At 40.4% G+C, this 13,894-nt stretch overlaps 1 protein-coding gene across 2 annotated transcripts; it reads left to right on the plus strand.

Moving 5' to 3' along the window:
* The first annotated feature begins 357 nt into the window (after positions 1 to 357).
* Positions 358 to 13,220, plus strand: LOC133138494 (solute carrier family 26 member 6-like). Of its 2 annotated transcripts, none has more exons than XM_061257298.1 (19): positions 358 to 875; positions 2,696 to 2,835; positions 3,525 to 3,635; positions 3,861 to 4,033; positions 4,427 to 4,591; positions 4,991 to 5,143; positions 5,937 to 6,019; positions 6,338 to 6,485; positions 8,313 to 8,426; positions 8,527 to 8,604; positions 8,700 to 8,795; positions 9,307 to 9,413; positions 9,763 to 9,832; positions 9,958 to 10,050; positions 10,299 to 10,403; positions 11,053 to 11,346; positions 11,665 to 11,719; positions 12,108 to 12,253; positions 12,422 to 13,220. In XM_061257298.1, exons 1-19 carry the CDS (start codon positions 721 to 723, stop codon positions 12,446 to 12,448), a joined length of 2,313 nt encoding a protein of 770 aa, XP_061113282.1. In that variant the 5' UTR covers positions 358 to 720; the 3' UTR covers positions 12,449 to 13,220. The 2 variants fall into 2 exon arrangements, with proteins under 2 accessions (XP_061113282.1, XP_061113283.1); XM_061257299.1 differs by having other exon boundaries at positions 12,433 to 13,220.
* Positions 13,221 to 13,894: the final 674 nt, after the last annotated feature.

The following is a 13,894-nucleotide window of genomic DNA, read 5'->3' on the forward strand; positions in this document are numbered from 1 at the left end:
ATTTGAAAAGTTTAATGGAAAAATAATGACAATAAAATACTATAAACTGTCACTTATTATTAGGGCCTCCCTCAAGTCAGTAAAACAGTGTCATGCCTCAGCCCTTCAGCTTTGATTGGGGTAATTTGGCAATAGCTGCTATCCATTGAGATAATGCCTTAAAACAGATTAAACAGTCTTTTCCTCCATGCGCCATAATACCTCCCCACCTTTTCCTGCATGTGTTTACAGACTTATGGCAGGTGTAATGTTCCCATGGTTAATCATCAGGAGACCTGCTGCCCCCCACCCTTCCCAAGATGTATAAATGGAACTAGTGCGTGTGTGTGTGGTCCTTCTTGCCGAAGGACCACAGTATACAGACACATGTTTCCAAACAGGATACAAGCCAAGGCATTGCGTTTGAGATAGATTGGTTGTAGACTTTGTATCGCCTTTCTTGATAACCTAAGGCTCCAAGCTGGATTGAAAGTTTCTGTTTGGGAGAAACTCGAGATAAACTGCTCTTTACCTTGACGGACACATTTGCGCATACAAGGAGTATATATTTACTAAGCTCTCAACCAACAGTTTTAACCAACAGGATCTTTTTCACTACACACATGGACACAGTTTTTTTTGACGGGTCTGTTGGTAATTATTGTTGAACAGAGAATTCTTCTGACAGACAAAGCTAGCTTGTTGCCGGAGACTGCAAAGGACAGACAGACAGGTGGAGGAATGCTGAATCCGGCCGATGGAGGTGCAAGGCGAAGAGGGGCAGAGTACGTTGTGGAGAGAGGAGTCCTGGATGAGTACAGCCTGGAGGAGGTGGCCCGAAGGCGGCTACATTCAAACAAACCCCTCGTGGTTGACCACCTGAAAGATTCACTGAGGTAGGGGAGAAAGAGGTCCGGTGAGGACAGAGGGTGGGAAGAAGGCATACAGGGGGAGGCCGGGGATTTTTGCCATGGTACACTGTTCCTGTATATGTGTTCCTGTGCCAGAGATATTTACATTAAGTGCATCAATACCTACAGCAACATTGACTTTGAGTGGCATAATTTTTGTGGTTCAATTTGCTCTATGGAAATTGATTTACGAAATGTGATAAGAAGGTGTGTACACAATACCGTTGTCTCGTTTCTTGTTCAGTGTACTGGGAAAGCAGAACACAAAAGGCACGATGAGTGACTCCAGATAAGATGTGATAACATTAAAGTATTAGAAAGGACTTTGGGAAATTACCCTCTCAGCTCTGCTCCCTTTTGCTAGCCAGCATCTTCCAAGCAACAGTGGATGCATATACATCTTGAATGTAGATTACTGCATGGATTAGAATGATAGAATATGTGTAGATCATCTTGTATTTTAGCGATGTGTTGAATCTCTAATTTTTACTCAACTGCACCAACTCAGAAACAGGAATTAATGTTTTACAATGGCTACTAGACACACTGTGTAGCGTTGTGACTCCTTGAGTCTTGATGAGCTGTGACAAAGTTCACTTTTCCCCAGACTGGGGGCCTGTCGTTGTAAACACGCCATTGTAAAACTTTGCAAAGCAGATAAAAAATTAACAAAAACAACACTGGAAGTGTCTGACTCATCCATTGTTTTACAGTTCAGTAGATACACAGGCTGTTGCACAACTCATTAGCTTTCCGAAGGTTACTATGGGGCTTTCTCAGGTTACATCATAAACATTAATACATTATATAATTTCAGGCATAATATACATTATAAATATAAGAAATATCCATAAATAGAACATAAAAATGAGTATGTACAAGGCTAATTGATAATTGCTGGATACAACAGATACCCAGGATAACCCATGGTCCACTTGACATTCTTTGAATTCCTTTGCCATTGAGAAAAAAATAATACCAATATGTGCCACCCTCTGCAAAGTGCCTCTGATTGTTGGAGTAACTGCTGCAGTGGGTTTTTGAATTTGAATGCACCATCTTGAACAGATGACTGGTGTCCTCGAAAATCTCAAGAAATCACTCACTGCAGTGAGATCAAATTTTCAAAGATGATTTTGATTATGACTCACTATAAAGGATTATGATATCAGTGCATCTATTAGTAATGGGTGTAACCATTCATGGAAATGTGTTTCTATTTCTCCATATTGACCTTCTTTTGGACCGTTGAGTTGTCTTTAATTACTTTCGTCTTTAAACACTTTCTTTTATTCAGTCAACCAATCAAATGATTGATTTGGAAGTGTCTTGTGGTTCTGCACTGGATAATTGGGTGTGCAATAGAATGGACACAAATCAATTACATTTCATCAAAAAGGACTCAACAATAATTTCCCGTGCATACAGCACATCACTCCCAGTCGATCCTTACAGCAGGGCATTCTGGGGCTGAGGGATGGAGTGGTAGAAAAGAAAATAGAAAAAAAACAGGTCAGATCTTTTTTGTACCTCCCCCTGTTTCTGTCTCCTTTCATACTGCGTTTGCCCATTTTCTACTTAGTTCAGTTCAATTCATTTTATTTGAATAGTGGTTTTTAAAGAGTTACTATCACAAGGGCGCTTCGCAGAAAAACTGAAAATAGGAACAGCTTGGCAAAGCCAAGTCTGAACCACCAACAATCCTGAAACAGAGGTACCAACTCCAGTATTGATAGTAAAAGATAAGCTACAGTAAGCGGTAATAGATTTTCGCTCTCTGTGACTCCTGCTCTATATGTCCACAGATGTTCTGTGCCCAGACTGAAGCGCAGTGTGCTGGGCTGTTTGCCAGTGCTTTCCTGGTTGCCCCGGTACTCCATCAGAGACTACGCCTTGGGGGACCTCATATCCGGCATCAGCGTGGGCATCATGCACTTGCCACAGGGTCAGGCTGCCTGCTCAACACAGCACAGAGAAAGTCAGAAAGTCTGAACTTTGACATTTACGGCTGATAAAGCTGTATCAACTGCAGGGACCATAGACACTGTATCTACCACAGGGACCATAGACACTGTATCTACCACAGGGACCATAGGCACTGTATCTACCACAGGGACCATAGACACTATATCTACCGCAGGGACCATATACACTGTATCTACCACAGGGACCATATACACTGTATCTACCTGAGGGACCATAGACACTGTATCTACCACAGGGACCATAGACATTATATCTACCACAGGGACCATAGACACTGTATTTACCGCAGGCACCATAGGAACTGTATCTACCACAGGGACCATAGACACTGTATCTACCGCAGGGACCATAGGCACTGTATCTACCACAGGGACAGAACACATAGATGAGTATCATATTGATAGTAACAGGACAATGCACTCAACTGAAACTATAAAATATGTTTTTTCTAGAACCTTTCTAGAAGCCTGGGACTCCAACAACAGTATTATCAAACAGTTTGCTATCACAAGGCTGATCAGTCAATAATTGCTTTGTTTGATGTCCCTGAGGCCACAAGGTGAAAATATTTTTCCCAGAGAGGATGACATGGCATGTGGGTATTATGTTGCGGCAGAATGATTCAGCTGTGCCTTCACCTGTGCGCAGGTATGGCCTATGCACTGCTGGCCTCCGTACCCCCAGTGTTTGGCCTCTACACCTCCTTCTACCCGGTTCTGGTGTATTTCCTCTTTGGGACCTCCAGACACATCTCAATAGGTGAGAAGTGGGGAGAGTTTTATTCTAACAGAAAAAAATATTTAGCAGATATGCTTACTCTTTGTCTATAAATAGCAAACAGTATACTCTTAAAGTGCTATGAAAATAAATCCAAGTTTTTCTGTTTCTACAGAAAACCTGAATTTTCTTCTGTAAATCTGAATACATTTGAAAACATTTGATGTATCCATGGCCATGTTTCTGCAACCCTTCGTCTGTTTTCAGGCACATTTGCGGTGATCAGCATCATGGTGGGCAGTGTGGCCGAGCGTTTAGGCCCAGACAGTAACTTTCTCATAAATGGCACTAATAGCACACAGGAGGTAAACGTGACGGCCAGGGACGCTTACAGGGTTCAGGTGGCTGCCACCACAACCGTTGTGGCGGGGCTGTTTCAGGTATGTCCAATAAAACTAAGACATTAATGTAGAGATTTGCAGACATCCTGGTATCTCCTGCCATTTGTTTAAGTGATTGATTAGCTAAAGAGTCTACATACTGTACTGTAATTTGTTTGTAAGGTGTAATGTGGCAGTTAATTGTGTCTGTAGAAACTAAAGACTTCAGTTGCCATCTCCGACTTACTATGCAGAAAATGTATCTGTTTGCTGAATTCAACAAAAAGCAAAAATTTAGGGCCAAGCAATCAAAGTCTTACCTGGTTTTCAAGGCAATGTTTTTTCTTAATGCTTGTCTGAAACATACTTTAATCATATTTTTCCCTGACTGAAATGGATGCTTTCTCACCCTTTCCAGTGTGGGGAAACTGTAAACTGACTTTCTCTCCCTAGGTATTGCTGGGATTGGTGAGGTTTGGATTTGTGGTGACGTACCTGTCGGAGCCGCTGGTCCGAGGTTACACCACAGGAGCGGCGACGCATGTGGTCGTCTCGCAGCTCAAATATATCTTCGGAGTGACAACTGAACGTTTCATTGGACCTTTCTCCCTGGTCTATGTCAGTACCTCTGATAGCATGTTTATTTTATATACTGTATAGCTTAGGCTATAGCTTGTGTATTTGACATTATATATTTACACCAATTTCAAAGATACGCTAAAATAATATAGCCATATTTTTATAGTAATGATTAGTTGTATACATATATTTTTTATATATTTAAATGCATGTTGTTAATCTATGTATTTCATACATATATTGCACAATATACTTAAATAGATTTTGAATTTCCTGCCATACCCCTCTCATTCAATCTCTTCTTCCCCCACTTAGTTCCGCTTTCACACACTCATTCGGTTATTTGAAATGATGAATAGAATATGTTACTTTAAATACTTAGTCATTTTATCTCATCCATTCTACCTACACCATCATGGCTTTCTCTGCCTCTCCCAGACGATAGTAGACCTAGTCTACCGACTGCCAGCGACGAATGTAGGCACTCTGGTGGTGAGTTTAGTGTCATTGGTGGCACTCATCATAGTTAAAGAGCTCAACTCGGCCTACAGCCAGAAACTGCCTCTTCCCATCCCCATCGAGCTCATTGTGGTAAGTCAAGTTTTCCTCTCGCTCTCACTCTCACTCTTTCTTATGTATTGTTTCTCTCATTCTGCCCTTTCACATTTTCTCCACTCAGTGTCTCATTCTTGTTCCCTCAAACTCAGTCTACCTCAATAATTGTTTGTCATTCTCACTCTCAAATCTGTTTTTTTAAAAGCCTGATTACAGTAAGTTTGAAGGTCTGCCTTGTTCTGTTTATGTTACTCACTGTTCCGGCACTATGAATAGCAACACTGGTCGGAGATTAATTGAATGACGCCTGAGGTTTTGGAAATGATTGTCAGGCTGTTTTTCCTCTCTTCAATTGGAGCCACTGACTCTACAACAATGTTTCACATACATCATCAAGTATAAACTACAACAGATGTGTACGCAGATACACACCTGTGCACAATTACAAATGCTAAAATTATTTTCAAACACTCTAAACGGGATGCAAGATTGTGTGCAGCAGCCCATCAAATCCTACATCTGCATCTACTGTCTACTACACAGTCTACATCTACAGTAACTAGGCCTACACATTTATATTATGTGTTATTTATATCCTAAGACATAGCTTTGACAATGCATTATAGTGTAATGAAACTGGATATAACGTCTAATCATAAATATATGGATATTCCTTATGAAATCTAACTGAATAGTGTTATTTTACGTATAATTTACCTGTACACATCACTATGGTCTCGATATAATTAAACCATTGTCCAGAGCCAATATTACACATAGAATAAGAGCTTAATTTGAATCGTTTTGCTCTGTCTGTCTTTCATAACAGATCATTGTTGGGACTCTGATTTCTTACTACACTCATCTTCATAAGCTCTATGGTATTGATGTGGTGGGAGCGATCCCGAGTGGGTGAGTGTTTGGATCCTTGAGCATGTTTTCAACTCAGAATGGTTTGAGTAAGAGAATCAAAGCGGGTGCGGATGATTACTATTCCGGAGTTAAGAGTTATGGAGATGTGGAATAGGGGATACAAAGAGGGCAATGTCCATTTTCCATTTGAAGCCAATTTTAAAGAAATTCCAGTACATTCACATGACCAAATAATGACCAAATACAGAATCTTCCAGGCGTGTTGAGCTGTTTATAACTATTATGTTCTGCAATGCCTCTTGTGCATAATTTTGTCTGCTGTTGACCCTGTGATGCACTACCACCCTTCTCTCTCAGGCTGAATCCCCCCAAGACTCCAGACATCAGTATTTTCACGGAAGTGATTGGAGATGCTTTTGCTATGGCTATCGTGGGTTATGCCATCAACATCTCTCTAGGCAAGACATTTGCCCTGAAACATGGATACAAGGTGGACAGTAACCAGGTGTGTATCCCATTTATAAACAATTCAATATTCAGTGTAAAATCTACTCTGACACTTTATTTTATTTAACATTTCTCATATCCCCATGGAACTCATATAAATTGCGAGTTTAACTGAAAAGGAAAAGTCCCCTTTTACTACGCTTGAATAGATTAAGCATCTTAAGTATTTCTTCATAACTTTTATCTTTTAGTAGTTCCAAAACTTGCAGAATAGAATGAACATGATTAAAGACTTGGACAGGCATGGTTCAAAATGTAATCTTGGGTGAACTATAGTTTTGATGCTCATGCCATGGAAGGGTAGAACATTGAGATGCTATTTAAAATGTCCTCTTTGGATTAATGTCTGAGAGTCTCTGTCTGTCTGCCAAAGACAAATGCATTAGTTCTGATTGCAACAGACAATGAACACAGCATTGACCTTGGAAACGTATACAATATGTTCTATTGCAGTTTCTGTTGCTGAGTTGTAAAGCTGTCATCCTGTTTTCACTTGCTAGTAAAAGCAAAAGGTAAAAGCACACCCTTCAGGGTGAAGAGTGTAACATGATGGCTGGATACAGTTATCTGGGATTAGTCTGCAGCATTATTAAGATATATATATATATATATATATATATATATATATATATATATATATATATATATATCGCTCAAAATCCTCATCCTGGTGCGCAAATTAGCCATATTATTAAAGGAGCTTCTCTCATACACACAGTTTTCTTTGTGTAAATATAATTTCTTATTGTATTGTCGGATCTATACAATATAGCATAAATGTAACCATGGTTTTATCCAATCAAGTATTTGCACATCTATACCAGGGCTCCTCCCCACTTGGGTGCTGCTGTAGCTGAGAGTGTGCGCTCTCAGAAAGAGTCATTTAAGATCCTGCTCTAAATGAAAATTGGCTGGAATGGAGGTAGCTTTAAAAGCTTCAATATTTAATTTTTAATGGATGAAATGCCACAATGGGTTTAGTTGAGATGCAAGCACTAAATGTGCTGAACCATGGGCCATTTATACAGCAACTGAGGATATAGATGGAAACTGTTCAATTTTGAAAAGTTGAACCTATTAATCCCTTAAGTATCACCCCTTTTCTAAAGACACTTTTTGAGTCAGAATTACTAGAAGTATTACTAAATCAAAGTTACAGAAGCTCAAACACAAATCACTGAAAGGATTTTCAATTTTTAAGTGGATGCAGATTATTGTGGTGGTGCCTGGCACACTTAGAAACACAATGGAGCCACAGCCAAAACACTGGACAAATGCCCTTTAAAATTTGATGACAATATCACCAAATATGAGCATTCAGCATCTTTTTTTCCCAAAACTATTTCTGGGCAGGACTCCAAAAGGATACATGGAAACTAAATGATATTATGGATCTTATGACATATAATATACTGTATTTTGCTTTCTAAAGTATACAGAAATTCAGATATTCAGAAAAATGTGTTTGCACTTCCCCACCTGTCACCTTCCCTGTACCTCTCCCTCTCCTTGTGCTCTCCTCTGGCAGCAACAGGTTGAGAAGATTGTAAAAAATGATAATCACAATAATAATATCTTGTGTATATTCCTTGAGGTGCATTGATTGATGTTTTTGTCAAATACCCAACCCCCATCAACAAGTCAAACACATTCGACAATTTCACATGCTATTTCTTATTCAAAAGCAGGCTTGCTCCTTACTTATAAGCTTACTGAATAATAATACAATATTTTGAGAAGCATTTGGTAATCACAGATATGAAATGGGGTCACAACGATGAAAATGCCCTGTATTGTGGAGCCAAATGTGTTTTCCCAAATCCAGGAACTTGTGGCTCTTGGTCTCAGTAATACAGTGGGAGGGTTCTTCCAGTGCTACTGTGTCACCTCTTCCATGTCCCGTAGCCTGATTCAGGAGAGCACCGGGGGTAAGACGCAGGTGAGCCACACACACAACTTTTTATATGGAGACACAGAAGATGCATTTTCAGGTGTAAGGTGTGTAATGTGTCTAATTTGTGGGTTTGTTGCACCATCAGATGGCAGGGGTTGTGTCTTGTGTGATAGTCTTGATCACTGTGCTGAAGCTGGGCCCATTGTTTGAGCAGCTGCCCAAGGTATGTGCCTTATTTCTCTATCAAGATTGCTTCACAGTGTCTCTGCAATCACTGACAAAAGCTGTTTTCACTGAACAACCACTCCCCCCCCATAGGCGGTCCTGGCCGCAATTGTCTTTGTCAACCTCAAAGGCATGTTCAAGCAATACCTGGACATCCCTGCACTGTGGCGAAGAAATAGGGTTGATCTGGTGAGCAGAGAGAACAGCATATAATCATTAAATGTTTGCTGGAACCTTTTTTTTCTAAAGCCTCATTCTGGGATATTATATGTGTATCTTCCTCTGTGTAAATGGGGAAAACATTGTATATGGTGGGTCATATATTACATATTTGCAAAGATAACACAATTATTAACCATTGTATCATCATAAAAATATAGTGACATTTCTTTTGAACTTGGTGACCCTGAGCTCAGTCAGGACATTGCTGTTGTCCTAATGCTCTGCTCTATCTTTTCTGAATATCATTATTACATTGACAATATCTATTGTAGTCCATATATCCAACTTCAAATTCAAAGTAAATCAACTTAAAAACAAACAACTTTGGAGTTGTGGAACACATGCATAGGACTACCATGATAGCATATTTATGTGATTAAATATATATGCAATTATAGACATATCTGTGTGTGGATGCCTCAGCAAAATATTCAACATTTTTCAAATTATTCTTATTTTTCTGCCTTTTGTCCCCCAGTTGGTGTGGCTGGTCACCCTACTCGCTACATTGCTGCTTAACCTGGACCTTGGCCTGGTCGCCTCCATTGCCTTCGCCTTACTGACTGTTATCTTCAGAACACAGCTGTGAGGGTTCAATCCCAGCTTCAGAAACCCCTCCCACGCTTCTCTGAATCCAAATCTATCTTGCTGTCCATTACAGCTGAAACTATCTTACTTATCTCGAGGCACACGTTCATACTCATCTGTTAACCTTGTACTGTCTCTTTTTATCCATTTCTGCAACTATCTAACTCTTACAATTCAATTCATTTATTTGTGTTTATTTATTCATATTCATTAATGACAATACACATATATTAGGTCAGTACAGTACAGTTAAGAATAGGAAATACTGCAAGTAACAGTACTTTAGCAACTGTCAAAATCAATATGAGCGTGTGACTGTTATGGAGAATTGATCTCTCTTTCTTAGGCCCAGATACTCATTGCTGGGGCAGGTGCCTAGAACAGGAATTTACCTGGATATGGATACATATGAAGAGGTAAGGTGCAAGCAGGCAAGACACTGATGAGGAAAGAGGAGAGGAGAGGGAAGGAGATTAGAGGAGTGTGGGTCACTAGGTGGCAGCGATAAACATTTCAAATTTTCCTCTCTTGCCTCATGCAGGTGAGAAACATTCCAGGGATCACCATCTTTCGTTCGTCTACCACGGTGTACTTTGCCAATGCTGAGCTCTACCTGGAAGCCCTACAGGAGAAGGTTAGAATCTATCTTACAAAATTTTCTCTGCCCACATCCTAGTGGTCTGACTCACATGCTTACTCAGTCATCCCTTATTGTCTAGTAGATAACAAGCAATGTTGAATAGGACAGAATACATCATTTTATATAACCTGTAAAATAAAATGTAATAACAATGTGGATAACAACATGTTAACCTAAACTCTCAGCAGAGTATAGTTAGAAAGACAAGGTATGGTATTGCAAATAATCTGTTATGTCCTCAGACTGGATTTGATATCAGAAAACTGCTGACTCAGAAGAAGAAAATGTTGGCAAAACAGAAACGCCGAGAGAAGAGAGAGAAAAAAAGAGCTGAAAAAGAAGCTAGGGTAATACACCATTCTATAAACTACAAACACTCACCTGCACACACCTGTGCACCTATACAGAGAGACAGATTTGCAAACATTGTAATCTCTTAGCTGGAAAATCACCGACTACTTGCACAAACCCATATACATCCCTGTGCACACATGTACATGTGGCCTCGGTGGACCAATAAGGTTGGTGGTTCAGTCCCCAGTGTAGCCATGATAAGTTTTTTGCAGCTGTTGGGCCCTCGAGCAAGGCCGATTGCCCCACATTGCTCCAGGCGGGATTGTCCCCTGCTTCAACTGTAAGTCGCATTGGATGAATACATCAGCTTAATAACATGTAATAATAATAATCTTGATTATATAATGTACATTATGTATATACAGTGACATGCTATCTGTGTTGTTTAAATAACAACTGTCACTTATATTCTGTGTATTAATGCAGTTAAATACATACGGCTGAATGAATAATTGGAATCTATTAAAACAGCATTAATTGGTTGGGAGGAAAACCTGCTTATGAATGGCCCTCTTTAGCAACGAGTTTAAGACCACTGCTGTAAACACAAGCACTTATCTTCGCAAACATGTCTTTGCTGTACACACTTGTAAACCCCCGCAGAAGGCAAGTGTTAGAATGTATGTTACCTTGTCCCCTCAGAACGGAGTCCTGAAAACGGCAGTTGAGAGAAGCGAGGAGATCTTTTCGGTTGAGAAGACGACAGATACCTGGAGTGAGAGGAATGGGGACTGGGGGAGGCAGAACGGGGGAGCCCCTGACACAGCTTCAGCGCTGGACACCACTGCCACGCTGGCCTCCAGCTATGCAGACACCTTAAGCAGGGACCTGTCTGCCTGCTCAATAGGAAGAGGCAGCTTAGAGATCCACTCTATCATCCTGGACCTCTCCACAGCCAGCTTCATTGACACAGTGGCCATCAAAATGCTGAGAAATGTGAGTAGAAGATAAAGGGATGAAAAGGAAATAGTTTAAGACACAGAGAGGGCTTGGGTCAGAGAGAGGGTTTGGGCCAGAGAGAGAGTTTGAGACGGAGACAGGGTTTTAGACAGAGGGAGAGTAGAACAATATTCTATAGTTATACTGTCCTCTCAGAACTTCTGAAATGTCTGTGAACAGAGCAGAAAGAAAAAAAAGATATATGGAGAAGAGGGGAAGGCAAAAGAAGAGACATAAAATGCAAAACAATTATAGAGGCTGTGTTTGTGCAGTGTTTCACAATATTCTCCTTGATGCCTGTCTGTTGACATGTAGATATTCCTGGACTTCGGAGAGATTGATGTGGATGTGTATCTGGCTGGCTGTCAGGGTGAGTGTTGAGTTCTTGTGGCTTTCATACCATGAGCAAAACAAGCAGTTTATATTTAGACTGTTTATATGGCAGTCAAAATACACTTTTCCTGGCAAATCTTTTTTTTTATTCTGTAAATTTGAATAAATCTGAATCTAAACTTGTATTCTACCCCAGTGCCTTTCACTGGGAAACAGGACCAGTTTCAGCCCAACATGGACATGTCAACAAATGTATAAATACTTCCCCAAACATGAACGTGTGCCAAATTCCGCTTGAGACAAAAACCTCCCTGTTGAAAACTCCACTGGTGATACTGTGGCTTGTGTATGTGTGAGCCTGTGTGTGCTTGTTGTTTCTGTGTGTTTGTGACTAAGTCTAACTGCACTCTTACTGTCTCGCCTAGCTTGTGTGGTGGAGCAGTTGGAACGTGGGGACTTCTTCAGCCACACTATTACCAAGGGCCAGCTCTTTGCCACTGTGCATGATGCTGTGCTCTACTGTCTCCGCAAGCAGGGAGCACCAACTGCACACATCTACGACTGTGTATTGGTGAGCTCTTCTTCTCTAGTTATGACACACTAATACCACACTCACTAAAAACATGCAGATGTTACATTACACACAATCACTGAAATTATGCTTTTCAGCAAGTGTGACAAGAAACACCAGTATGCTACTGCCATCTTGTCTGATTTAGTTACGAAACTGTCATTGCAGGATATGACCAGCAGTACCCACCTGTAACCTGAAGAGGGCGCCAGCTCCACGCATCCCCTCCACCATCTTCACCACCCTCATATCCTTCAGCACTCCTCCTTTCCTTCGCTTCCACTGTGATGGTGATGCACCGCTCGGCCAACTCAATATGACACTGGGTTTCCATAGTGACAAGGGCTGCAGTTACTATGGCAACTGGTTTTTCCACTGCAGAGGCAGCCAGAACACGTCACCTCCATCCAGCGTGTATTTACATTTAACGGAGAAAGACAGGAGGCCGGGAGGAGAGTGGGAATGGAGTCGACGTTGGTATCGCTAAACAGAAACAGCCGTGCAGGAATGCAGAATGCAGAACAATCCGGAGGAGAGTGACAAAGGCTGCACCTCAAAGCCTCAGGCCTGGAATCCACGGGCTTCATTAACTTGTACTACGCATTGCGTGGACAGTTCTGTTACATTATACACTGATACTGTGATGTTGTACTAGCTCACTGGGAAATAATCTCCTCAGTGTTAGGCAATGTGTGAAATAAAAACACATTAAAAAAGATTTTGATGTAAATGAACAAGAAAATCTATGGAAAAAGACAAGCTGGCCCTTGGTGGAGTTAGACCACCCCCAGCTCCCCGGGGATTTTCGTTTTGCATGGGGGTTATTTATTAGTTGTCAGTTCCAGCTCTTCTCCTTGGGCTGTCATTTCTCATGTGATTTGTGTCCACAGGTACCCCCACATCCCTCTAAATGAAATGTAATATCGTTACGTGTCTGCTAAGTTAGTCTGTCAACACCCAGAGGTCCAGAGGCAGGAGACTGCGCTGTATGACTCAGAAGGGTTGGGTTTTTCTTTAATTACATTATTTTAATAATGCTCTTCGTGGGCTAATAAACTGAATTCATTGTTTAAACCAATTTTAAGCTCATTCATATTTTTAATTATTTACAACCAATACTATATATGCACACATCTCACAACTCTACTTTTGTTTTTTACCAATGAGCAAATCTCATGTAGGTAGAGTGTGCTTATAGTTAAGTAAGGTGCTCCATGTACACTACCACTCAAAAGCTTGTAATCTTGGAAAAGGTTGGAAATTTGTACATTTTTGTACATACTTCATATGGTAGTAGCCCATGTTAACCAGTCATTACACCAGTGTACTAATACACTATGGTACTTCATCCTAAAGTTATCAGGCTAATCTGCCAATTTATAAGAATTATATTAAGAACAGCTGTGCGATTTAACAAAGCCAAAAAATATCTTTCAATAAAATCTTGAAATTTTGATCTATAAATGGGCAAAATGAAATGGCTTTCTCTAGAAACTCGTCAGTCAAGTTTTAAGAGATAGTTGTTTAAAAAAATCAAATGACATTGTTCCTCCTAACAATGTTTGGAACGGCCCATTTTAAAAAAAATTTTAAGTACATTAATTTCAAATTTTTCCCTTTTTCTCCCAAATTGGTAGCCAA

The sequence above is a fragment of the Conger conger genome, chromosome 10, assembly GCF_963514075.1.
Source record: "Conger conger chromosome 10, fConCon1.1, whole genome shotgun sequence".
Taxonomy (NCBI): Eukaryota; Metazoa; Chordata; class Actinopteri; order Anguilliformes; family Congridae; genus Conger; species Conger conger.